The 24,400-nt window shown below is 45.8% G+C and overlaps 1 protein-coding gene across 1 annotated transcript; it reads left to right on the forward strand.

Annotated features, from left to right (window-relative positions):
* The first annotated feature begins 2,946 nt into the window (after nt 1-2,946).
* On the forward strand, nt 2,947-10,182 carry LOC149440546 (chymotrypsin A-like). Its single transcript, XM_089658499.1, has 7 exons — nt 2,947-3,004; nt 3,729-3,832; nt 4,849-4,928; nt 7,460-7,538; nt 8,033-8,213; nt 8,373-8,506; nt 9,972-10,182. The coding sequence occupies exons 1-7, from the start codon at nt 2,953-2,955 to the stop codon at nt 10,131-10,133; spliced, it is 792 nt and encodes a 263-aa protein (XP_089514625.1). The 5' UTR covers nt 2,947-2,952; the 3' UTR covers nt 10,134-10,182.
* Nucleotides 10,183-24,400: the final 14,218 nt, after the last annotated feature.

A 24,400-nucleotide genomic window follows, 5' to 3' on the forward strand; every position in this document is an offset into this window, starting at 1 on the left:
TGAAGCCAAATTTGAGCCGATGTGAACTTCTGCAGCCATGCAAGGTACTGGCAGGGGTGCCAGGTCTCCTAACACCTCTGCTGAGGACAGAGCCCTGACAGACTGTTGCGTCAATGCATGTGATGAATGTGAATGGCATCCTAATCATCTTTAAAAAATCATTGTGTGCAGCAACATGCACTGCGATAATATGCAGATGGCATCTATTTTTTCATGCCTTGGGCTGAATGAGTTGGCAGTCACAGTATGCCGCAACATACACGGGGAGCCCAGAATCAGCAGCTAGCCACTTAGAAAAGTAAAACAGTCTTTATTGTTTTTCAAAATGAAGCAACCAAAAGAACTTTCTTCAGCCAAAGTAAACACACAGAGTTCCCAATTCTGGTATAAGAGAATACAACACTATGGCTCACCGCCATTATATCAGTCCTACACCAGGGTTTGAGGTTCCCATCTGCTTCAGTGTACAGGAAAAGCCGTAGAAGCTCAGAAAACAATGTCTCAGTCACAAGACACTCCACACTACTCCATTCCACCTCACAGGCAGGTGCTGACTCCTTTCTGCTCCTTTTCAGGTCTCCCAACTGATGGGTTAATGTTTGTGGGAACAAAGTCTCTGTATTCAGAGTTTGGATGCTCCTTCCCACTCAAAGTTTTTCTGAGCCTCTGAATTTTGGGTCCCATATGAGAAATTACCAATCCTAAGAGCACTGACAGTCAGTCCTCATTTCTTTAACACAGACTACCCCAGAACCCCTCTCCCTACATGGGTGAGAACTCCTGAGTACACCAAAATGTGTTCACATCATCCTCCTTAATGGAAGCACAACCCCAATAGTGGGGACACATATCTCCCGTCCAGGACTCGACCCTAACCGCCTGTGCAATATATATGATCCTACATAAAAAAATAATAACTCAAACAATAGCATGAACATATGAATGTCAATGGTGAACGTTCGTATTTGCTCTTTACATGTTGGTGACTAGAGGAGATTGCCCATAAATGTAGGTGACCAGTGGAAATTGCCCCCTGCATGTTTGTGGAGAGTGGAGATTTCCCCCTCCATGCCAATGGTCAGTGATAGATTGACTCTGCATGTTGGTGGTAAGTGAAGATTGCCCCCTACATGTTGGTGGTCAGTGAAGATTACCCCTACATATTGATTGTCACTGGAGATTGCCACCAACATATTGGTGGTCAGTGTATTTTGCCCCATACATGGTAGTCAGGCTCTCTACATGTTAGAGTCCAGTGGAGATTGCCCGTAAATGTTGCTGGCCAGTGGCGATTGCCTCCTACATGTTTGTGGAGAGTGGAGATTGCCCCCTTCATGTTGGTGGTCAGTGATGATTGCCCCCTACATGTTGGTGGTCAATAGAGTTTGCCCCCTACATATTGGTGGTCAGTGAAGAGTGCACAGTACTTGTTGATGGTCAGTGATGGAGTGACTCTACATGTTGGTGGTCAATGAAGATTGCCCCCTACATGTTGATGGTCAAGTGAAGATTGCCCCCTACATATTGATTGTCAGTTAAGATTGCCCCCTACATATTGATTGACAGTGAAGATTGCCCCCTACATATTGATTGTCAGTGAAGATTGCCCCCAACATATTGATTGTCAGTGGAGATTGCCCCCTACATATTGATTGTCAGTGAAGATTGCCCCCTACATATTGATTGTCAGTGAAGATTGCCCCCTATATATTGTCAGTGGAGATTGCCCCCTACATATTGATTGTCAGTGAAGATTGCCCCCTACATATTGATTGTCAGTGAAAATTGCCCCCTACATATTGATTGTCAGTGAAGATTGCCCCCTACATATTGTCAGTGAAGATTGCCCCCTACATACTGATTGTCAGTGAAGATTGCCCCCAACATATTGGTGGCCAGTGTATTTTGCCCCTACATGGTAGTCAGTGTCATGTAAAATATTGTTGGTGGGTGACCCTATAACAGTTCTAGTTAGTAGTCAGTACTTTCATTTGTTGGTGCTCATTGGGAGCTTCTCAGGTCCTGCACTGTTGTGACAGCAGAACTATGCAGACACTGTCAGGCTGGAGATCGCCCTGCATGTCCTTCTGGCATAAAACAGAGTATGTCCCTCTAACAATCACAATGAGACACTCTTTCTGAGGTCAAGCTAGGCCCAGGGTAGGTGACCTAGGTGCTTGGGACTAGTGACACCTATTCGTGGACTTTCTAATAATATGAACAAATACAGTAGTCATGAGTCCAGGTGAGTCCATGGTTGCCAGTCACACCAACTCCCCACTGCAAAGTCCACAACAAAACAAAGACAGATAACGGCACCAATTGACTTTAGATTCATGAAACTCTCCATTGACATTCAGCCGGTTACATCTAGAAAGATGAATGTTTTATTCAACAATTGCTGGTTTGTGCCATTATTTCCCTTTGTTATGTTGTATGCTGGAACTTCATGATTATAGATGTGAGAATTAGAGGGGGGAGCCCACGGTCAATGATGTATTTTGTCCTAACTGAAAAGGAATTAGCTATGGGGATCCTTAGGAGACCTGTGAGACGGGTTGCTGAGATCTTGGAATCCAAGACCTGGGTGTGTTTAGTGGTGAACATTTTCTATTTTGGAATCACAATATTCATTGATTTGTGAGATCTTCCACCTCATAAATAAAATCCACTATTTAGGTAATATGGAGTAAATGACGTCTTGTGATCCATGGACTAATTACAGATTTCTACACTCAGCGAGAGTCTTGATAAGTGACGTTCTCCTGTAACACCTGTTTCCTCATATCTTTTCCTCCGGCCCACGTTGGTGGAATATCGGAATTTGCTAAAAGTTTCCTGATAAGGAGGCCTAAAATTGTCCTAATAACAAGCTCTCTCCTGATTGGCTGACTGAGTGTATATAAGCTGTACAGACCTTACCATCGTCCTCTTAACCACCAACAGCAGAAAATGGCAACACTGTGGGTCCTGTCCTGCCTGGTCCTCCTCAGTGGAGCCTATGGTGAGTACATGCCCAACGCATTAAATTCAAACTGCTAACTCTGACCTACAAAGCTATTCACAACACCGCCCCAAACTACATAACCGACCTGATATCCAAATACTACCCTACCCGTGCCCTCCGCTCCTCACAGGACCTCCTGCTCTCTATCTCCCTGGTCTCCTCCTCCCATGCCCAATTGCAGGACTTCTCTAGGACTTCCCCCATCCTCTGGAACTCCCTAACAACTAACCTCCTCCACTCCTCACCTTTAGGCACACCCTGAAAACCCTCCTCTTCAGGGAAGCCTACCCCAACCTCAGCTAACACCTGACCTCACCTAACAACTAACCTCCTCCACTCCTCCCACCAGTAAGCTCGAAAGAGCAGGGCCCTCGAACCCCTCGTGTATTGTATTGTTACTGTCTTGTCTCATGTTGTCTCTCTTGTCTCAGCGGAGCCTATGGTGAGTACATGTACACGTTAGTAGCACATTGTAATATATACACGGAACAATATATGTCTAGGATAGCCTGGCTCTGATTTTTTTTATTATATTTTGAAGAAATGAAAAAAAAAAAAAATTCTATGTGAAATGAAAATCTACCATATTAATGATCATATGTAGACAAAGGGCAAAGACGATAAAAAGAGAATCAAAGCCCAAACAGACATTGTGTTGTAGTATATTGTAGTGTGTATCAATGTATTACTGCCAGCTATAATCAGAACGTGTTGTTCTCAGGTTGCGGGGTTCCCACCATCAGTCCTCTTATCTCCGGCTATGCCAGGGTTGTGAACGGTGAAAACGCCATCTCTGGTTCTTGGCCATGGCAGGTGTCTCTTCAGGTACGATAGTTTCTTAACTTGTTTTTATCTTTTTGTCTAAATTATAACTTTTCTGGATGTAATGTCCAGGGGCGGACTGACCATTTGGAAACTCAGGCACTGTCTGAGGGCCCGGGGTCAGTAGAGGGCCCTATGAGATGCCCCTGGTACCTTTTTCTTAGGCTTTTTTGAATTTGGGCAAGGACACAGGGGCCCCATGATCCCCTATTGCCCGGGGTCCCCATGAGTTGTCAGTCCGCCCCTGGTAATGTCATTTCTAGGTATCTAGGTGTACAATCCAAACGCATACGTTCCTGCGTAAAAATGGCGCTGTGTATAAGTGGGTGCTGCAGTGACCGTCGGCTGGTACCGAACAGAATCAGCGAGGGAGAATGTCACCAGCACACCGAGGATCACCAATACGGGTCCAAACGTATTAATGAACGATCACATAGTTACAGCAAAGCAACGCTTCGGAGTCTCGCAGGACCCCTTCATCAGGCATGTGACCCTCTCAGGACCCCTTCATCAGGCATGTTACCCTTTCAGGACCCCTGCAGGACTCCAAAATGTAAAACTGCTGTAACTATGTGATCATTCATTAAAACGTTTGGACCCATATTGGTGATTCTCGATGTGCTGGTGACATTCTCCTTGCAATTTCTAGGGATCTGTCACCTCAGAATGCCATTGAACACAAGCGCATGCCTCTCCCCCACAATTTAGAATTGAATTGGCTGAATGTTTACTTGTCAATTCAAAACTTTAAGATTTAATGTAACAGCAATCTTAAAAAAGCTAAGTGGGAGATGGCAGGGGTAGACGATGTGTCAAGGAACATCAAGAACATCAAGGAGCAGAAGATAGCCAACCATCAGAGGGGGAGGGTATGCAGTGAGGCTTTCCCCTTCTATCTCCAAGGGCAGAACCTCTCTAAAATGGACCTATAGTCCAACAAAAGAAATGTCTACAGTGTAGCTGGCATGGATAAATAATAGCAATAGGAGGGCAATGACCGTATGACTCTTCTTCTACAGAACAGCACTGGATTCCACTACTGTGGGGGCTCCCTCATCAACAGTCTCTGGGTTGTCACTGCTGCCCACTGCACAGTCAGGTGAGTCTTATATGATAATATTCTACTACAAAGTCAAAATTCACTGCAATGCTTCAATGCTTGGGAATCTGTCCATCCAGAGCCTCTGGTTTATAGACCGGATACACCCTAAATATAGAACCATTTATCCAACTGTACATCCAGAGCCTCTGGTTTATAGACCGGATACGTCCTAAATATAGAACCATTTATCCAACTGCACACCCAGAGCCTTTGGTTTATAGACCGGATACACCCTAAATATAGAGCCATTTATCCAACTGTACACCCAGAGCCTCTGGTTTATAGACCAGATACGTCCTAAATATAGCGCCATTTATCCAACTGTACACCCAGAGCCTCTGGTTTATAGACCGGATACATCCTAAATATAGAGCCATTTATCCAACTGTCCATCCAGAGCCTCTGGTTTATAGACCGGATACATCCTAAATATAGCGCCATTTATCCAACTGTCCACCCAGAGCCTCTGGTTTATAGACCAGATACGTCCTAAATATAGAACCATTTATCCAACTGTACACCCAGAGCCTCTGGTTTATAGACCGGATACATCCTAAATATAGAGCCATTTATCCAACTGTACACCCAGAGCCTCTGGTTTATAGACCGGATACGTCCTAAATATAGAACCATTTATCCAACTGTACATCCAGAGCCTCTGGTTTATAGACCGGATACCTCCTAAATATAGAGCCATTTATCCAACTGTCCATCCAGAGCCTCTGGTTTATAGACCGGATACCTCCTAAATATAGAACCATTTATCCAACTGTACACCCAGAGCCTCTGGTTTATAGACCGGATACATCCTAAATATAGAACCATTTATCCAACTGTACATCCAGAGCCTCTGGTTTATAGACCGGATACATCCTAAATATAGAACCATTTATCCAACTGTACACCCAGAGCTTCTGGTTTATAGACCGGATACATCCTAAATATAGAACCATTTATCCAACTGTACACCCAGAGCTTCTGGTTTATAGACTGGATATGTCCTAAATATAGAACCATTTATCCAACTGTCCATCCAGAGCCTCTGGTTTATAGACCGAATACATCCTAAATATAGAGCCATTCATTCAACTGTCCATCCAGAGCCTCTGGTTTATAGACTGGATACATTCTAAATATAGAGCCATTTATCCAACTGTACACCCAGAGCCTCTGGTTTATAGACCGGATACATCCTAAATATAGAACCATTTATCCAACTGTCCATCCAGAGCCTCTGGTTTATAGACCGGATACATCCTAAATATAGAACCATTTATCCAACTGTCCATCCAGAGCCTCTGGTTTATAGACCGGATACATCCTAAATATAGAGCCATTTATCCAACTGTACACCCAGAGCCTCTGGTTTATAGACCGGATACATCCTATATATAGAACCATTTATCCAACTGTACACCCAGAGCCTCTGGTTTATAGACCGGATACCTCCTAAATATAGAACCATTTATCCAACTGTACACCCAGAGCCTCTGGTTTATAGACCGGTTACATCCTATATACAGAGCCATTTATCCAACTGTACACCCAGAGCCTCTGGTTTATAGACCGGATACACCCTAAATATAGAACCATTTATCCAACTGTCCATCCAGAGCCTCTGGTTTATAGACCGGATACATCCTAAATATAGAGCCATTTATCCAACTGTACACCCAGAGCCTCTGGTTTATAGACCGGATACATCCTAAATATAGAGCCATTTATCCAACTGTACACCCAGAGCCTCTGGTTTATAGACCGGATACATCCTAAATATAGAGCCATTTATCCAACTGTACACCCAGAGCCTCTGGTTTATAGACCGAATACATCCTAAATATAGAGCCATTTATCCAACTGTCCATCCAGAGCCTCTGGTTTATAGACCGGATACATCCTAAATATAGAACCATTTATCCAACTGTACACCCAGAGCCTCTGGTTTATAGACCGAATACATCCTAAATATAGAACCATTTATCCAACTGTCCATCTAGAGCCTCTGGTTTATAGACCGGATTTGTCCTAAATATAGAGCCATTTATCCAACTGTACACCCAGAGCCTCTGGTTTATAGACCGGATACATCCTAAATATTGAACCATTTATCCAACTGTACACCCAGAGCCTCTGGTTTATAGACTGGATATGTCCTAAATATAGAACCATTTATCCAACTGTCCATCCAGAGCCTCTGGTTTATAGACCGGATACATCCTAAATATAGAACCATTTATCCAACTGTACACCCAGAGCCTCTGGTTTATAGACCGGATACATCCTAAATATAGAGCCATTTATCCAAATTACAACTGACTGCTGTCTTTCTTTATTCAAAGATGTAGAAGGCCGGGTTGTAGAAAGTAGTTGGATGTAAATAGTATGGGTAGTATAGTCTTGAACCCTTATAAAACCATTTTGAAGAAGTGACCTTTCACTGCCAGACATGTAAAATGTTCTCATGTATGGAGAGAATAAAGTCGAGTTAACCATTTACCAATGACCTCCCATGTTTCTCTTCCATCCAGATCTTCCCACCGTGTGGTTCTGGGTGAACACGACCTTTTCTCCAATGATGAGTCCATCCAGGTCAAGTCCATTGACAAAGTAAGGTCATTTTACTGAAGGAAAACTCTCATTTTGTAGGAGTTTTAGACGTGAGACCGTGATGAGCGTCATCAATGTATCTTTGAAGCTTTCTTCCTTTGTAGAGATTGTAGTGATATATGTATGAGTGGGCCGACTTATTTCTTGTTACATTTAAATGCTGAGCTTCCTGCATGGTCATGGTACACAGATTGGGACTTGTAATATCCACAGACATGGGATGGAGTTCAAAAGATCCTACAAGACATTCTGGCACTTCCATCACTTTTTATACTGGAGACTTTTTCAGATTACTTCAGCTTAAAATAGCATATGAAGGCGGTTTAAGGTGGAGAAATCTCTCTGTGTAATGGTAATAGGAGAATAAAAGACGATAAGTAAACAGATTAAACTATAAACTAGAAGATCCAGAGGGACATTTATTACAAGTTCAGTAGTAGATTCTCGTTTATTAATATCTATGAAAGCATTAATCCTTATTATAACTTTTTCAGTTCTTCAGTCACCCCCAGTACAACACCCAGACCGACGTCAATGACATTGCCCTGATCAAGCTTTCCAGTCCTGCCACCCTCAATGACCGCGTGTCCGCCGTGTGTCTTGCTGCTTCCTCTGATGTCTTCAATGGAGGAGAAAGATGTGTCACCTCCGGATGGGGATACACCAATGCTGCCAGTAAGAGAATGAGATGTTCTTCAAAACTACAAAGTATTGCCTGAATAACCCTTGGGCATACAAATGTGGTCTTCTACAGAGGGCTGTACATAGAGATGTCTAAAGCTTCTATATATTAGTGTTTTTTATGTTAATCTATTCTCTTCCCTTCTCTCTCAGCACTAGCTAAGCCAGCTAAACTCCAGCAAGTGGCTCTTCCTCTTCTGACCAACACTCAGTGCCAGAGATACTGGGGAACCAAAATCAAGGACACCATGATCTGCGCTGGTGCTTCTGGTGCCTCCTCTTGCATGGTACGATGATCTACAGATCTTCTAGTAACCAGTATTAGCATTTTTTGGTCAACTTTTTGAACAGAACAATAGCTTATGGATCCAAACATCTCTAAGTTGGGCCTCTTTATATGAGGCAGAACAGTCTATGTAGCCTGGAAATCATTCAGAGTAATATATATATAATTAATTCTAATGAGTAGTGATGAGTAAATACTTAATGATTTGCTCCACCGTTGATGGCCCTCTGTTCTGTTTTACACAGTTTTATATGGACCTGTTGAGGTTTTTTGTTTCACCAAAGAAGATGGTGCAGAGCTTGGCCTTGTGGTTGAGCAGTGCCATCATGGTGTACATTGCCTTACGTACACGTGCCTTAAGTTTGTACAGTTGGGAAGGATTAGAAGCCCTGTCAGGATTTTACTGCTATCCATGGCTCCCTTTATGAAATCTCCCCTCACCTTCCGTCTTGATGAAAACCGTTTACTCAGCATGAAGACAACACAGACAGAAACAAAAAAACTATGAGGAGGAGACTATGATGAGAAGAGACTAGGACATCTGTTAGAATATTTATTCCTGTCTGTGTCCCTGTTGATGAGTTCCCCTCACTTCCTGTCTGGTGACACACTGTCAGCTGAACAGGAAGTGAGGGGACATCTCTCCAGTGGAGCCCTGAAGAGCAGTCAAAACCTGATAGAAGTTCTAATCCTTAACCACTGTATGGGAAATTCATACAAATGGCTTGACATGCACATTAAGTATCATGCATTTGCCTACCGGTCTACTCACTGGCTGACCTGCTTGTGACGTAGGAGTGAACTGGGAAATGGTGCAAAGGACCCCACAGTTCACCCCAAAGTTCACACAGAGATCAGATCACTTGTTGGTGAATTGGTTATTATTTGCTGCCTGTGTCCTGCTGGGAAGACTTTCTTTCATTTCCTGTCTTGGAGATGCAACAGGAAATGAGACTAAATCTCATCAAAGTGAACGGATTTCCCATCTTAGAGAGTTGTCACAGGATGTCCCTTATTGGAGGATTTCCCATCACTCCTTGCTCAAAACTCTAAAATAATGGGTTTCTCATCAATTTCTGTTTCGGAGACAAATAGGGAGAGCAAATCTCTTCAATGGGTACAAAGACAGCAATAAAAACTTGACAAAGGGTCTAACCTTTCCACACTCCATGCAAAACTAAAACAATGGCTTTACATTCCCTTTACACCCATCAGACCCAATATAATACTGAACACCAGTGATGGCGTCTCCTAGAAAATGTATGTTAACCTCAAAGGGAAATCTTTAGAACTTCATGGCTATCCAAATACTGGTCCCATTTATATATACGGGATTGAGTCCACACTCAGGAGATGATGTTGTTTCATGACTCCATAGTTCTGTAAGAAATGCAGGCCAGTGATGTCACACATCCATTCATCACAGTGAGAACTCTTCTACAATTTCTGTTTTTGCTCCTTTTCAGGGTGACTCTGGTGGCCCCCTTGTGTGCCAGAGGAACGGAGCCTGGACCCTGGCCGGTGTTGTGTCTTGGGGACGCTCTACATGCTCTCCATATTTTCCCGGAGTCTACGCCCGCGTCACCTCCCTCAGATCCTGGGTGGACCAGACTGTTGCCGCCAACTAAATACCATCCGATGTCTTTCTGCTACTCAATAAAGTAACTTTTATATTAATACATGGATGTGGATTTTATTAAGGTTCATAAATTCAGAAATTAAACAAGAACACTTGAGATGTTCAGAAGGTTTCAGGTCTTTCAATTTCTTAAGGTGTCTCCTTCTGTTCTATTGTTTTTTCCCAGTCCGCCCCTCCCCCCTGTACACCCCCCATGGAGCAGAGCAATTTTCACATTTCTGCTATTCGGCGATGAAGATAACAAAAAAAAAACCATATATTATTTTAAAAGGACAAACAAGACTTTCTTTTCCTGATAGTTTTTTGAAAAAAATGAATTTTTTTATGCAATCCTAAGACAATAAAAGAAACAAAATTTAAAAAAAATCCTTCCTGCCCGTGTCTGTACAGATAAAAGGTAAAATGTTATTATATATTCTGCCCTGTGTAAAGTAACACTCAGAACATGATTCTGGCACAAACCATTGCAAAATTATTTTCCAATAAAATAAAGTGTTTTTTTTTTTAATTTGCACTTTTTATAATGTGACGCTAAAAAAAAAGATTGATATTCATTTTTAATAAAATAGAAATAAAGCAAAGTAACAATCTGAAGAATAATAATAGTTCAAGGGAGAAGGGAGAGAAGGTGTTAATGGGGGATGAAAAGTGCAAAATAAAAGTTAATAAGGGGTTCAACAGAGATAATTTTCATTAAAAAAAAAAAAAAAAAATCCTGTCATGTTGGTTTAGCAGGCAGCATCTAGAGATGGAAGATCCTCCCTTACACCTGCCAAGTACACAGACCCCATTGTCATTTCTCTGGAAAGCTCCTTGCACAATGTATAACAACAGGCATGCTAAGGGTTTGTTCACACTTGCTTCAAAAGGTGGCGATGGAAACGCCTTTTTTCCACACTCTGAATGCCAATCAAAGCTCCTGTCACTAAATAAAATGGTGACCTTACAGTCCTGTTCACACATTGAGTTTGCTTTGCTTCAAAAATTAGACCCTTTCTTGATGCTTCAAAGCGTCTTCAAGCCTCCATAGACATCTAGGTCAAAGTTTGCACCTGCAGCTTTTGAGGGGCTTTAATTCAGCTTTAGCTTCACTCTGTTTTGGAGGTATTGCAGGGATGAGATATCCCAGGATGCACTGGGAAGCCAACAAGTGAACCGTACAGACGCCATCAGCAGGCACTTCCAGTTCATGTGTATATATTCCGGGAGTGTCTGGTGCAGACATCACATCTGGTGCACAGCAAGGAGCAGCAGGAAGGTGAGCGGGGTCCGGACTGGAGAGGAGAAACTAGCAAATGGCACACGTGGTGTGCACATGGGAATGCTATAGAGGAAGGTGAGCGGGGACTGGAGAGAGAGGACTGAGTGGCAGAGGATCTGCAGAGCTGGAAGAATGGAGCAGGAGAAACTATGGAGCGCAGCGTGGGAGCAATATAGAAAGAATGAGCGGGGCCTGGAGAAAGAGGAGGATCAGCAGAGCTGGGGGCTACTACTGAGTGGGCGATCATCATAACTGGGAGTTACTACTGAGCGGGGGATCAGCAGAGCTGGGGGTTACTACTGAGTGGGGGATCATCATAATTGGGAGTTACTACTGAGTGGGCGATCATCATAATTGGTGGTTACTACTGAGTGGGGGATCAGCAGAGCTGGGGGTTACTACTGAGTGGGGGATCAGCAGAGCTGGGGGTTACTACTGAGTGGGGGATCAGCAGAGCTGGGAGTACTACTGAGTGGGGGATCAGCAGAGCTGGGGGTTACTACTGAGTGGGCAATCATCATAACTGGGAGATAGTACTGAGTGGGCAATCAGCAGAGCTGGGAGTTACTACTGAGTGGGCAATCATCATAACTGGGAGATAGTACTGAGTGGGCGATCAGCAGAGCTGGGGGTTACTACTGAGTGGGGGATCATCATAACTGGGAGATAGTACTGAGTGGGGGATCAGCAGAGCTGGGGGTTACTACTGAGAGGGGGATCATCATAACTGGGAGATAGTACTGAGTGGGGGATCAGCAGAGCTGGGAGTTACTACTGAGTGGGCAATCATCATAACTGGGAGATAGTACTGAGTGGGCGATCAGCAGAGCTGGGGGTTACTACTGAGTGGGGGATCATCATAACTGGGAGATAGTACTGAGTGGGCGATCAGCAGAGCTAGGGGTTACTACTGAGTAGGGGATCATCATAACTGGGATATAGTACTGAGTGGGGGATCAGCAGAGCTGGGAGTTACTTCTGAGGGGGCGATCATCATAACTGGGGGTTACTACTGAGTGGGCGATCAGCAGAGCTGGGGGTTACTACTGAGTCGGCGATCATCATAACTGGGGGTTACTACTGAGTGGAACACAAGCAGAGCTGGGGGTACAACTGAGTGGGGCATCAGCAGAACTGGGGGTTACTACTGACTGGGGAACTTGCAGAGCTGGGAGTACTACTAAGTGGGGAATCAGCAGAGCTGGTGGTACTACTGAGCAGGGATCTGCTGAACGAGGGATACTAATGAGCTGGGGATCTGCTGAGTGAGGGTACTGCTGAGATTGGGGTTCTACTTCCCCCTTTAATACAAATAAAAAATAAACAAAAACACTGGGCATTTCCCAAGCTTCATTAACGCTTCAAAAAAGCATCACCGAAGCATCAAAGACACATGAAAAAAGCACGCTGCAGCTGTAGGCACTTCAATGTGTGTTGAAGTCGAAGTGTAAATGAGTCCCAACACTTTGAGAAGAGTTATAACAAATGACTGAGTTTCTCTTCATGTAATACCTCATGTACATTTGTATTGTGGGGGAGGGGTGAAATGTGACCAGCTAAGATGTTCTTCATTGATAAGAATAACAAAAATAAGCAAAAAAATGGAGTTTATACAGAAAATACATTTGGGGGATATCTGTACTGTCCTGACATTTGGGGGTATTTGTAATGTCCTGACATTTGGGGGGTATTTGTAATGTCCTGACATTTGGGGGGGTATTTGTACTGTCCTGACATTTGGGAGGATTTGTACTGTCCTGACATTTGGGGGGGATTTGTACTGTCCTGACATTTGGGAGGATTTGTACTGTCCTGACATTTGGGGGGGATTTGTACCATCCTGACATTTGGGGGATTTGTAATGTCCTGACATTTGGGGGATTTGTACTGTCCTGACATTTGGGGGATTTGTAATGTCCTGACATTTGGGGGGGATTTGTACTGTCCTGACATTTGGGGGGATTTGTACTGTCCTGACATTTGGGGGATTTGTACTGTCCTGACATTTGGGGGATTTGTACTGTCCTGACATTTGGGGGATTTGTAATGTTCTGACATTTGGGGGTATTTGTACTGTCCTGACATTTGGGGGTATTTGTACCGTCCTGACATTTGGGGGTATTTGTACTGTCCTGACATTTGGGGGGGATTTGTAATGTCCTGACATTTGGGGGGTATTTGTAATGTCCTGACATTTGGGAGGATTTGTACTGTCCTAACATTTGGGGGGATTTGTACTGTCCTGACATTTGGGAGGATTTGTACTGTCCTGACATTTGGGGGGGATTTGTACCATCCTGACATTTGGGGGGATTTGTAATGTCCTGACATTTGGGGGCTTTGTAATGTCCTGGCATTTGGGGGGATTTGTACTGTCCTGACATTTGGGGGATTTGTACTGTCCTGACATTTGGGGGATTTGTACCGTCCTGACATTTGGGGGGGATTTGTACCATCCTGACATTTGGGGGGATTTGTACTGTCCTGGCATTTGGGGGGATTTGTACTGTCCTGACATTTGGGGGGGGGGCTTTGTACTGTCCTGACATTTGGGGGGGGGGGGCTCTGTACTGTCCTGACATTTGGGGTATTTGTATTGTCCTGACATTTGGGAGTATTTGTACCGTCCTGACAGTTGGGGAGATTTGTAATGTCCTGACATTTGGGGAGATTTGTAATGTCCTGACATTTGGGGGGATTTGTAATGTCCTGACATGTGGGGGGGATTTGTACTGTCCTGACATGTGGGGGGTATTTGTATTGTCCTGACATTTAGGGGGCTGTACAGTCCTGACATTTGGGGGGATTTGTTCTGTCCTGACATTTGGGGGGTTGTACTGTCCTTGTAATTGGGGGGGATTTGTACTGTCCTGAAATTTGGGAGGTTGTACTGTCCTGGCATTTGGGGGGGGATTTGTACTGTCCTGACATTTGGGGGGATTTGTACTGATGACCAATCTCATTTCTTGAAGCCCTCACAATTCCTGGACAGTACAAAACCCCCCCTGTGATTGGCCCAGGTACCATGTGATAGCTGTGGGCCAATCACAGCTCACTAGTAAAGGAAGCAAAGTTGTTACGAAATTGAATTGATTCAAGCTTTGTTGACATTGTCATCGCATAGCAATCAAGTGATCCCTGGGTCACTTCCACGAGTCTGTACAGGCACATTGATGTTCAGGTACGTCGCTGTGTCTGTACATGCCGCCTGCCCGCCTGCCTGCCGTAAATGTGCTGTGGGCAGTTGAGAAGTAGCTAAAATAAAAACGGTGAATTTTTTTTAGTTTTAATACTTTTTTTTTTAAAAAAATGTCTTTTGTTTAAGAAATGCAAGAAAATTTCATGCCCTTAATAAAAAAAAAGATATGTTGTAATGACAAAGTTATCGCTGGATGACCAGGCCCATAGCGTATACAGTATGTAAAAATTGTTCTGCTCCATAGTGGGTGTACACGGGGGAGGGGTGAACTGGTTACACAATGGAATGGAAGGTGGGGGTTGGGGGGTGGCAATCCATCACCACCTTAAGAAATTGAGAGATTGGAAACCCTTTACACATCTCATTTATATCATTTGTTTAATATGTTTTCATGTTTATTTTGTGAATGTATGAATCTTAAGAAAAGCCGTATATTAATATAAAAGTTACTTTATTGAGCAGCAGAAAGACATCGGATGGTATTTAGTTGGCGGCAACAGTCTGGTCCACCCAGGATCTGAGGGAGGTGACGCGGGCGTAGACAGGGGGGGTAGATGGAGAGCAGCCAGAGCTTCTCCAGGACACAACGCCGGCCAGGGTCCAGGCTCCGTTCCTCTGGCACACAAGAGGTCCAATAGAGTCCAGCTGAAAAGAAGCAACAACAGAAAATAAAGAAGCGTTCTCAAATAATTATCTATCACTTTTATGAACCCATTGGCACCCACGTAACACATATGTATGGAGGTAGAATGTGGGCTTTAACGCTCACACCGCATATGCATCCATGGACCTCCATGGGGGTTTCATTGCTGATAGCGTGACCCCTGCTGTGCTCCCAACACTGACCAAGTTGCCTGGTCTCCAGTAATGATCAGGAGCTGGCGAGACTAGCTCCCGGTCATGTGATAGCCATTCACAGTGATCATGTGATTGGGCAGTCCTCCCATCCCAGTTAAAGGGATCCCATGACTGGACAGGAATGAGTGAATGTAGGCAGAACTGCGGAGTGATCTAATAATATCACTTTACAGCAGGACAAACCCTGTCTGGAGTATGGATTCAATTCAGTATACAGTGAAGGAAATGTGTATTTGCTCCCCTGCTGATGGTGAATGTTCGCCCCTCACACAGAAACGATCGGTCTAACAATGGAATGTTCGCCCCTCACACAGAAACCATCGGTCTAACAATGGAATGTTTGCCCCTCACACAGAAATGATCGGTCTAACAATGGAATGTTCGCCCCTCACACAGAAACGATCGGTCTAACAATGGAATGTTCGCCCCTCACACAGAAATGATCGGTCTAACAATGGAATGTTCGCCCCTCACACAGAAACGATCGGTCTAACAATGGAATGTTCGCCCCTCACACAGAAATGATCGGTCTAACAATGGAATGTTCGCCCCTCACACAGAAATGATCGGTCTAACAATGGAATGTTCACCCCTCACAAAGAAATGATCGGTCTAACAATGGAATGTTCGGTGTAACACTGAGAGACAGAATACAACAACAAATTCAGCAGAAATGCGTCTAACAAATGATGACTGATCTGCATGTTCATGAGGGAAAGAAGGATTTGATCCCCTTCACAAAACATGACTTAGTACTTGGTGGCAAATCCCTTGTTGGCAATCACAGAGGTCAGACGTTTCCTGGAGTTGGCACCCAGGTTCGTACCAGGTGCGGACTGACAACTCATGGGGCCCCTGGGCAATAGGGGATCATGGGGCCCCTGTATCCTTGCCCAAACTCAAAAAAGCCTATGAAAAAGGCACCAGGGGCATATCATGGGGCCCCCTACTGACCCCGGGCCCTCAGGCAGTGCCCGAGTTTCCAAATGGTCAGTCCGCCCCTGGTTTGTACACATCTCAGGAGGGATTTTGGGCCACTCCTCTTGGCATATCCTCTCCAAGTCATTAAGGTTTGGTGGCTGACATTTGGCAACTCGAACTTTCAGCTCCTCCACAGATTTTCAATCGGATTAAGGTCTGGAGACTGGCTAGGCCACTCCAGGACCTCAATGTGCTTCTTCTTGAGCCACTCGATTTTTAGACAGACCATTTCTTTGTGAGTTGGCAAACATTCAAAATCAACAGGGGAGCAAATACTTATTTCCTTCACTGTATAAGTAATTGGACCAGTAATTGGATACTCTTGGAAATATCTCCCCACTTAATGTCAAGCAAACTGTTTTCAGCAAGACAGAAAGTGAGGGAGTCATGGATGGCAAAAACTGACAGGGTTTCTATTCCTTCTCAACTCTATACAGACTAAGAAACTGAAAAAAAAGTATTGTTGGACATACACTTTAAGATGGTGTTATGACATAATTGCCCAGTCGTGGACTTTGCATAGTCCTCTTAAGGTCATCAAGGCCAGGCTCTGTGCCGTCTTACAAATTCTTGTCAAAAAAGGCCAAGGGGTCTCAGTAGAGAACTTGAACTCTGAAACAAAGTATGAAACTAGTATATGAACTGTTCAAGGGGTTTAAAAGAGCCCCCCCTCCTCACCAGTTGGTTTCAACAACAGTAATATGAACCCATATGAAGCAGAACACAGGACCATCAATGGTGGAGCAAATCATTAAATATACACTTGTCACCACTAATTAGGACTAATTTAATAATCCCATAATAATATATATGACATTCTATGTATGATTGTTGGGCTGCATGGACTGTTCTGCTTCATTTAACTTGGAGTTGTTTGGTTCCATAAGGTATTGTTCTGTTCATACAGCTGGCTAATAAAAAGCTAACACTGGTCAATAGAAAGTCTGTAGGTCATCGTACATTGCAGGTGGAGGCACCGGAGGCACCAGCGCAGATCATGGAGGCCTGGATTCGGGTAAATAGTGTCTCCGGCACTCAGCGTTGGTCAGAAGAGGAAGAGCCACCTGCTGGAGTTTGGCTGGCTTAGCTTGTGCTGAGAGAGAAAAGGAGAAGACCGGTTAACATAAAAGATGGACAGCAACTAACATATTTAAGTTCTAGACATCTGTATGTACAGAACTCCATAGAAAACTACACAATGGCCACATCATTGAGATCACTACATTGAGATCATCATGGCCACATCATTGAGATCACTACTAATACCAGACTGACAGCCAACTGCAGAAGACTATTACAGCCATAACTTTGTGATGCTCATTCACACCAGACTGAGGACCAACTGCAGAAGACCACGTTATGGCCATATCATTGTGATATCTATTCATACTGGACTGACAGCCAAGGGCAGAAGACCACGTTATGGCCATATCATTGTGATATCTATTCATACTGGACTGACAGCCAAGTGCAGAAGACCACATTATGGCCATATCATTGTGATACCTCTTCATACCGGACTGAGAGCCAACTACAGAGGAATATTACAGCCATAGCTTTGTGAAGCTCATTCGCACCAAACTGAGGACCAACTGTAGAAGACCACGTTATGGCCATATCATTGTGATATCTATTCATACTGGACTGACAGCCAAGGGCAGAAGACCACATTATGGCCATATCATTGTGATATCTATTCATACTGGACTGACAGCCAAGTGCAGAAGACCACATTATGGCCATATCATTGTGATATCTATTCATACCAGACTGACAGCCAACTACAGAGGAATATTACAGCCATAGCTTTGTGAAGCTCATTCGCACCAGACTGAGGACCAACTGTAGAAGACCACGTTATGGCCATATCATTGTGATATCTATTCATACTGGACTGAGAGCCAACTGTAAAAGACCACATTATGGGCTTATCATTGTGACTAGAGATGAGCGAATCGAAGTAGGCGAAGTGGAATTCGTTTCGAATATTAGAAAAATTTCGATTCGCGCCGAATCCGAAAATTAGCATACTTCGGATGCGCGAATCAAAATTTTTCCTAAAATGGCGGCGACATGTGCGGCGATGGAGCGGGGATGTCTGGGAAGGCGCGCAGACAAGGTGCGCTGACCCATAATGCATTCATTCATGACATGTGATCGCATTAGCTAATCAGCAGCCAGCCAGCCAGCACTGTGTAATGGTCGAGCTATAAATGGCGGCCATTTTAGAATTCTCCATTTGCCTCCAGTCAATCAACAGAGGCAGACCGCTCTGTATTAGGGACAGAGTTAGGGACACAGAACCGTTACTTAGGGACAGAGAAACGTTACTTAGGGCCACAGAAACGTTACTTAGGGCCACAGAAACGTTACTTAGGGCCACAGAATCGTTACTTAGGGACACAGAACCGTTACTTAGGGCCACAGAAACGTTACTTAGGGACACAGAATTGTTACTCAGGGACCGACACTAAATTGTTACTCAGGGACAGACACAGAATTGTTACTGAGGGACACAGAATTGTTACTGAGGGACACAGAATTGTTACTCAGGGACAGACACAGAATTGTTACTCAGGGACAGACACAGAATTGTTACTGAGGGACACATAATTGTTACTGAGGGACACAGAATTGTTACTGAGGGACACAGAATTGTTACTGAGGGACACAGAATTGTTACTCAAGGACACAGATCTGTTACTCAGGGACACAGAACTGTTACTCAGGGACACAGAACTGTTACTCAGGGACAGACACAGAATTGTTACTGAGGGACACAGAATTGTTACTGAGGGACACAGAATTGTTACTGAGGGACACATAATTGTTACTCAGGGACAGACACATAATTGTTACTGAGGGACACAGAACTGTTACTCAGGGACACAGAACTGTTACTCAGGGACAGACACAGAATTGTTACTGAGGGACACAGAATTGTTACTGAGGGACACAGAATTGTTACTCAGGGACAGACACAGAATTGTTACTCAGGGACAGACACAGAATTGTTACTGAGGGACACAGAATTGTTACTGAGGGACACAGAATTGTTACTCAGGGACACAGAACTGTTACTCAGGGACACAGAACTGTTACTCAGGGACAGACACAGAATTGTTACTGAGGGACACAGAAATGTTACTGTGGGACACAGAATTGTTACTCAGGGACAGACACAGAATTGTTACTGAGGGACACAGAACTGTTACTCAGGGACACAGAACTGTTACTCAGGAACACAGAACTCTTACTCAGGGACACAGAAATGTTACTCAGGGACAGACACAGAATTGTTACTGAGGGACACAGAATTGTTACTGAGGGACACAGAATTGTTACTGAGGGACACAGAATTGTTACTCAGGGACAGACACAGAATTGTTACTCAGGGACAGACACTGAATTGTTACTCAGGGACAGACACAGAATTGTTACTCAGGGACAAACACAGAATTGTTACTGAGGGACACAGAATTGTTACTCAGGGACAGACACATAATTGTTACTGAGGGACACAGAACTGTTACTCAGGGACACAGAACTGTTACTCAGGGACACAGAACTGTTACTCAGGGACAGACACAAAATTGTTACTGAGGGACACAGAATTGTTACTGAGGGACACAGAATTGTTACTCAGGGACAGACACAGAATTGTTACTCAGGGACAGACACAGAATTGTTACTGAGGGACACAGAATTGTTACTGAGGGACACAGAATTGTTACTGAGGGACACAGAATTGTTACTCAGGGACACAGAACTGTTACTCAGGGACACAGAACTGTTACTCAGGGACAGACACAGAATTGTTACTGAGGGACACAGAATTGTTACTGAGGGACACAGAATTGTTACTGAGGGACACAGAATTGTTACTCAGGGACAGACACAGAATTGTTACTGAGGGACACAGAACTGTTACTCAGGGACACAGAACTGTTACTCAGGGACACAGAACTGTTACTCAGGGACACCAAACTGTTACTCAGGGACAGACACAGAATTGTTACTGAGGGACACAGAATTGTTACTGAGGGACACAGAATTGTTACTCAGGGACAGACACAGAATTGTTACTGAAGGACACAGAACTGTTACTCAGGGACACAGGACTGTTACTCAGGGACACAGAACTGTTACTCAGGGACAGACACAGAATTGTTACTCAGGGACACAGAATTGTAACTCAGGGACAGACACAGAATTGTTACTCAGGGACACATAATCGTTGAATTAAAGAGTATGTCAGACAACATGCAGAGGAGTGGCAGAGGAGGCCATGTTTTAGGAGCGAGCAGACGTGGCAGCAGAGGAAGGGGTCGAGGCAGCACTAGTCGCAGCCAGAGGCCAGTGCTCCCAGTGTCATCCAGCGGTCGTGTCTCCACCGACAACCCTGCCGTCATCGATTGGTTGGCTCGGTCGTCTTCCTCTTCCCAGGTCACCTCTGACACCTACAGCCAACGGGCGGTGTGTACGTCAGACACAACCGTTAGTTGGCATGGCCCGGGAGCAAGCCCACTGAAATCACGTGTCCTCTACCTGCCCCTGTCCTTTGGTGTTCCCTCACCAAGCGAAGTATCGCATGCTGTGGGCTCAGCCCCACTGTACAGTGAGGAAGAGCTAACAGAGGGCGGTCAGGAACGGGGGGAGACATCCGCCTCTTCAGCAGCCAGGCGAAGAAGTACTGGCGAGGAGAGTGGCTCGGTAGCCGGTCTAGAGACAGGTCTGTCTCCTGACCCAGATGCAGCCGAGGGGGCTAGTAGTGCGGCGGAGACCCTAATTGATGATGAGGAGGTTGATCGCACTTGGCAGCCTCGTCGTCATCAGGTAATTTCTTCCGCATCATCAGGAGAAGAGGGTGCCAGCTTGGCAGCGAGCAAAACAGTCGGTGGGTTGCCCAGGAGGCAGCAGGGTCGCAGCAGTGTCAGTGGAGGCAAACGGCCACGGAGTAGAGCACCAGCTCCACTGCAGCCTACCACCACGGCCAGTAGTGGTGCCGGTGTGCACGGAGGAAGCAGCAGTCAGCCAGTGAGGAGTAGCGGGGGCAAAGTTTCCTACTTGGCGGTGTGGCAATTTTTCGTCAAGCCGCCCGAGGAAGTAAACGTAGCCGTATGTCGACTATGTGGCCAGAAAGTCAAGCGTGGCCAGGGGGCCCATGTTGGGACTACAGCGTTGCGTCAGCATATGCAGCGTCGCCATTTGGTGGCCTGGGAAAACCGTGATAAAGATACGGCGGTTCTGCCTGCCCCAGCCCCCGCTCCATCACCCGCTCCGTTACTTGCTCCGTCACCCGACGTCAATCGCCCTCTATCAGCCAGTCAAGGCTCCAACACCTCTGCTGAGGGGAGTTGTTCCGCTCGTTCAGATGCTCCTTCTCCTGCTACTCCTCTTCACGGATTCCGTCAGCAGTCTTTTTTGGAATCCGTTTCCAAGAGACAACAGTTTGCGAGCACGCACCCGACGGTGCAAAAGCTGAACGTCCTCCTGTCCAAGTTGCTGGTGCTGCAGTCCCTCCCTTTCCAAGTGGTGGACTCAGCACCTTTCCGAGAAATGATGGCTTGTGCCGCGCCGCGGTGGAGAGTGCCAAGCCGGCATTTCTTCGCCAAAAAGGCAGTGCCAGCCCTGCATTCACATGTAGAAGAGATGGTGGGCCAGTCTTTGAGCATGTCGGTCTCTGCCAAAGTGCACGGCAGCGCCGACGTGTGGAGCTGTAACTATGGTCAGGGACAGTACATGTCATTTACGGCCCACTGGGTGAACGTGGTGCCGGCACAGCCGCACCAGAAACTTGGACAGGTCACGACGCTTTTGCCTCCACGTTTGCACGTCCTTGGTCCAGCAAACATGTCCGCCTCTACCACCTCTTCTTCCGCCGTGTCCTCAGCCGCCACCCCCTTGCCAAGTCCCATTACCCGACCGGCATATCACATGTGCAGGGCGCAACGGTGTCACGCTGTGCTGCACCTGGTATGCCTTGGCAAACGTAGTCACACAGGGGAGGAACTTCTGAGTGTAATGAACAGAGAAATCGACAGATGGCTGTCTCCGCGCAAACTGAAAATCGGAACCATGTTGACCGACAACGGAAAGAACATGGTGTCTGCTCTGCATCAAGGAAGGTTGTGCCATGCGCCATGCATGGCTCACGTGTTCAATCTGGTTGTCAAGCGGTTCCTAAAATCCACCATCCCACTGCAAGACATCCTTAAAATGTCACGTAAACTTTGCATGCATTTCAGCCATTCCTACACCGCAAAGCACACCCTCCTTGAGCTGCAGCGGCAGAACGGAATTCCACAGCATCGCCTGATCTGCGACGTTGCAACAAGGTGGAATTCAACCCTACACATGTTAGACCGCCTTTACGAACAGCGAAAGGCCATCACCGATTTCCTGATGTTACAAGCGGATAAAGGTATTCCCCTGTGTAACTTCGATGTCAGCCATTGGCAGCTCATGCGTGACACCTGCCGCTTGCTCAGGCCCTTTGAGGAGGCCACGCTATTCGTGAGTCGGCAGGACTATGGGATGAACGACGTCATTCCTCTGCTGCACGTCCTGGAACAAATGCTGTTAACAATGGCTGGTCAGGGTGCGGTAGACGTGGCGCACAGATCTCAACGCCACATGACCCCTGTGGGGGCAGGACAGGAAGAAGAGGAGGAGGTAGAGGAGGACATTGGTGCTCAGGAATTATTGAGTGAAATGGGTGGTTTTTCCACTCAGCGGACAGGAGTGGAGGAGCAGGAGCATCTGGTAGAGGAGGAGGAGGAGACAGAGGACCCAGACGCACCGTGGCAGTATGCTGTGGAGATGGAGGCAGGGAGTCCCTCGCATTCCTTGGCACAAATGGCCCATAGCATGCTCGGTTGCTTGCGTAGCGACAGCCGAATAATAACCATCAGACAGAGGGATGACTTTTGGCTGTCCACCTTGTTGGACCCTCGCTACCGTTCAAAAATGGTGGCCTTTTTCACACCTGCTGAGAGGGAGGCCAAAATAACGTACTATAAAAACCACCTATGTAGTCAGCTGGTCTCTGCCTTTCTGCGCCAACGTCCATCCTCAGAAATTCTGAAGGACCCTCTGCACACTGGTATATACCCTTTCAAGCAAACTATGCAACAAATAGGGATATTTGGTTCACACATATTGCAATACATGTTTAAGCTGGCCAACTGCGTCAAAGTAATCCCTCTATGGCCAGTCCTACTCTGCCCTGCCTACGCAAGTGCTACTGTGGACACAATGCTAGCATAGGGGAAAAGACACAATGTCCATCCTCAGACACTGTGGGCCCTGTGCGCTCGCGTTCCGCTGCCATGGCAGCAGGGGAGGGGTGGGGTGGTAGGAGCAGTGGCAGCTCCACCAGCAGCGGCTGCCTCAGTCTGCAGTCGATGATGAGTAGCTTTCTTCACCAGTGCAGTGAGGAAACTACTAACCAGCCGCAGCAGCAGCAGCAGCAGCATCAGGTGGACCTGTAGCAGGACCTCAAACAACAGGCTTGGGCCTACTTGGACAGCACCCTGCCAACCGAGGTAGACAATCCCCTTGACTACTGGGCAACGAAACTTGACCTTTGGCCCCAACTAGCTGAATTTGCCCTTGAAAGGCTGTCATGCCCGGCCAGTAGCGTGGCATCGGAGCGCGTGTTTAGTGCGGCAGGAGGTATTGTAACTCCGCGGAGGACACGACTGTCCACCCAAAGTGTGGAGAGACTCACGTTTGTGAAAATGAATCAGGAGTGGATTAGTCTGGATTTCAAACCACCAGTTCCTGACACAACTGACTAAATCCGCCATGAATCATGCCCCAAACATGTTATTATTTTTAACATAGGCCTCTGTATGGCCTTCAATTTAAGCTGCTTATGCTTCGCCACTCTGCCATGGGCCCCTGTACCGCCTCCTCTTGCTGCTGCCAGGCCCCTAATCTGCCATGGGCCCCT

Source organism: Staurois parvus, unplaced genomic scaffold, assembly GCF_062004578.1.
Source record: "Staurois parvus isolate SC_StPar_1 unplaced genomic scaffold, SC_StPar_1.0 ptg001076l, whole genome shotgun sequence".
NCBI classification, from domain to species: Eukaryota; Metazoa; Chordata; class Amphibia; order Anura; family Ranidae; genus Staurois; species Staurois parvus.

Bases quoted from the DNA above. Each gene is read 5' to 3' on its own strand.
- LOC149440546 (XM_089658499.1), top strand. From the start codon at position 2,953: ATGGCAACACTGTGGGTCCTGTCCTGCCTGGTCCTCCTCAGTGGAGCC. The intron at 3,833-4,848 runs GTACGATAGTTT...CTTCTTCTACAG, and splicing joins CATGGCAGGTGTCTCTTCAG to AACAGCACTGGATTCCACTA. The intron at 8,507-9,971 runs GTACGATGATCT...GCTCCTTTTCAG, and splicing joins CTGGTGCCTCCTCTTGCATG to GGTGACTCTGGTGGCCCCCT.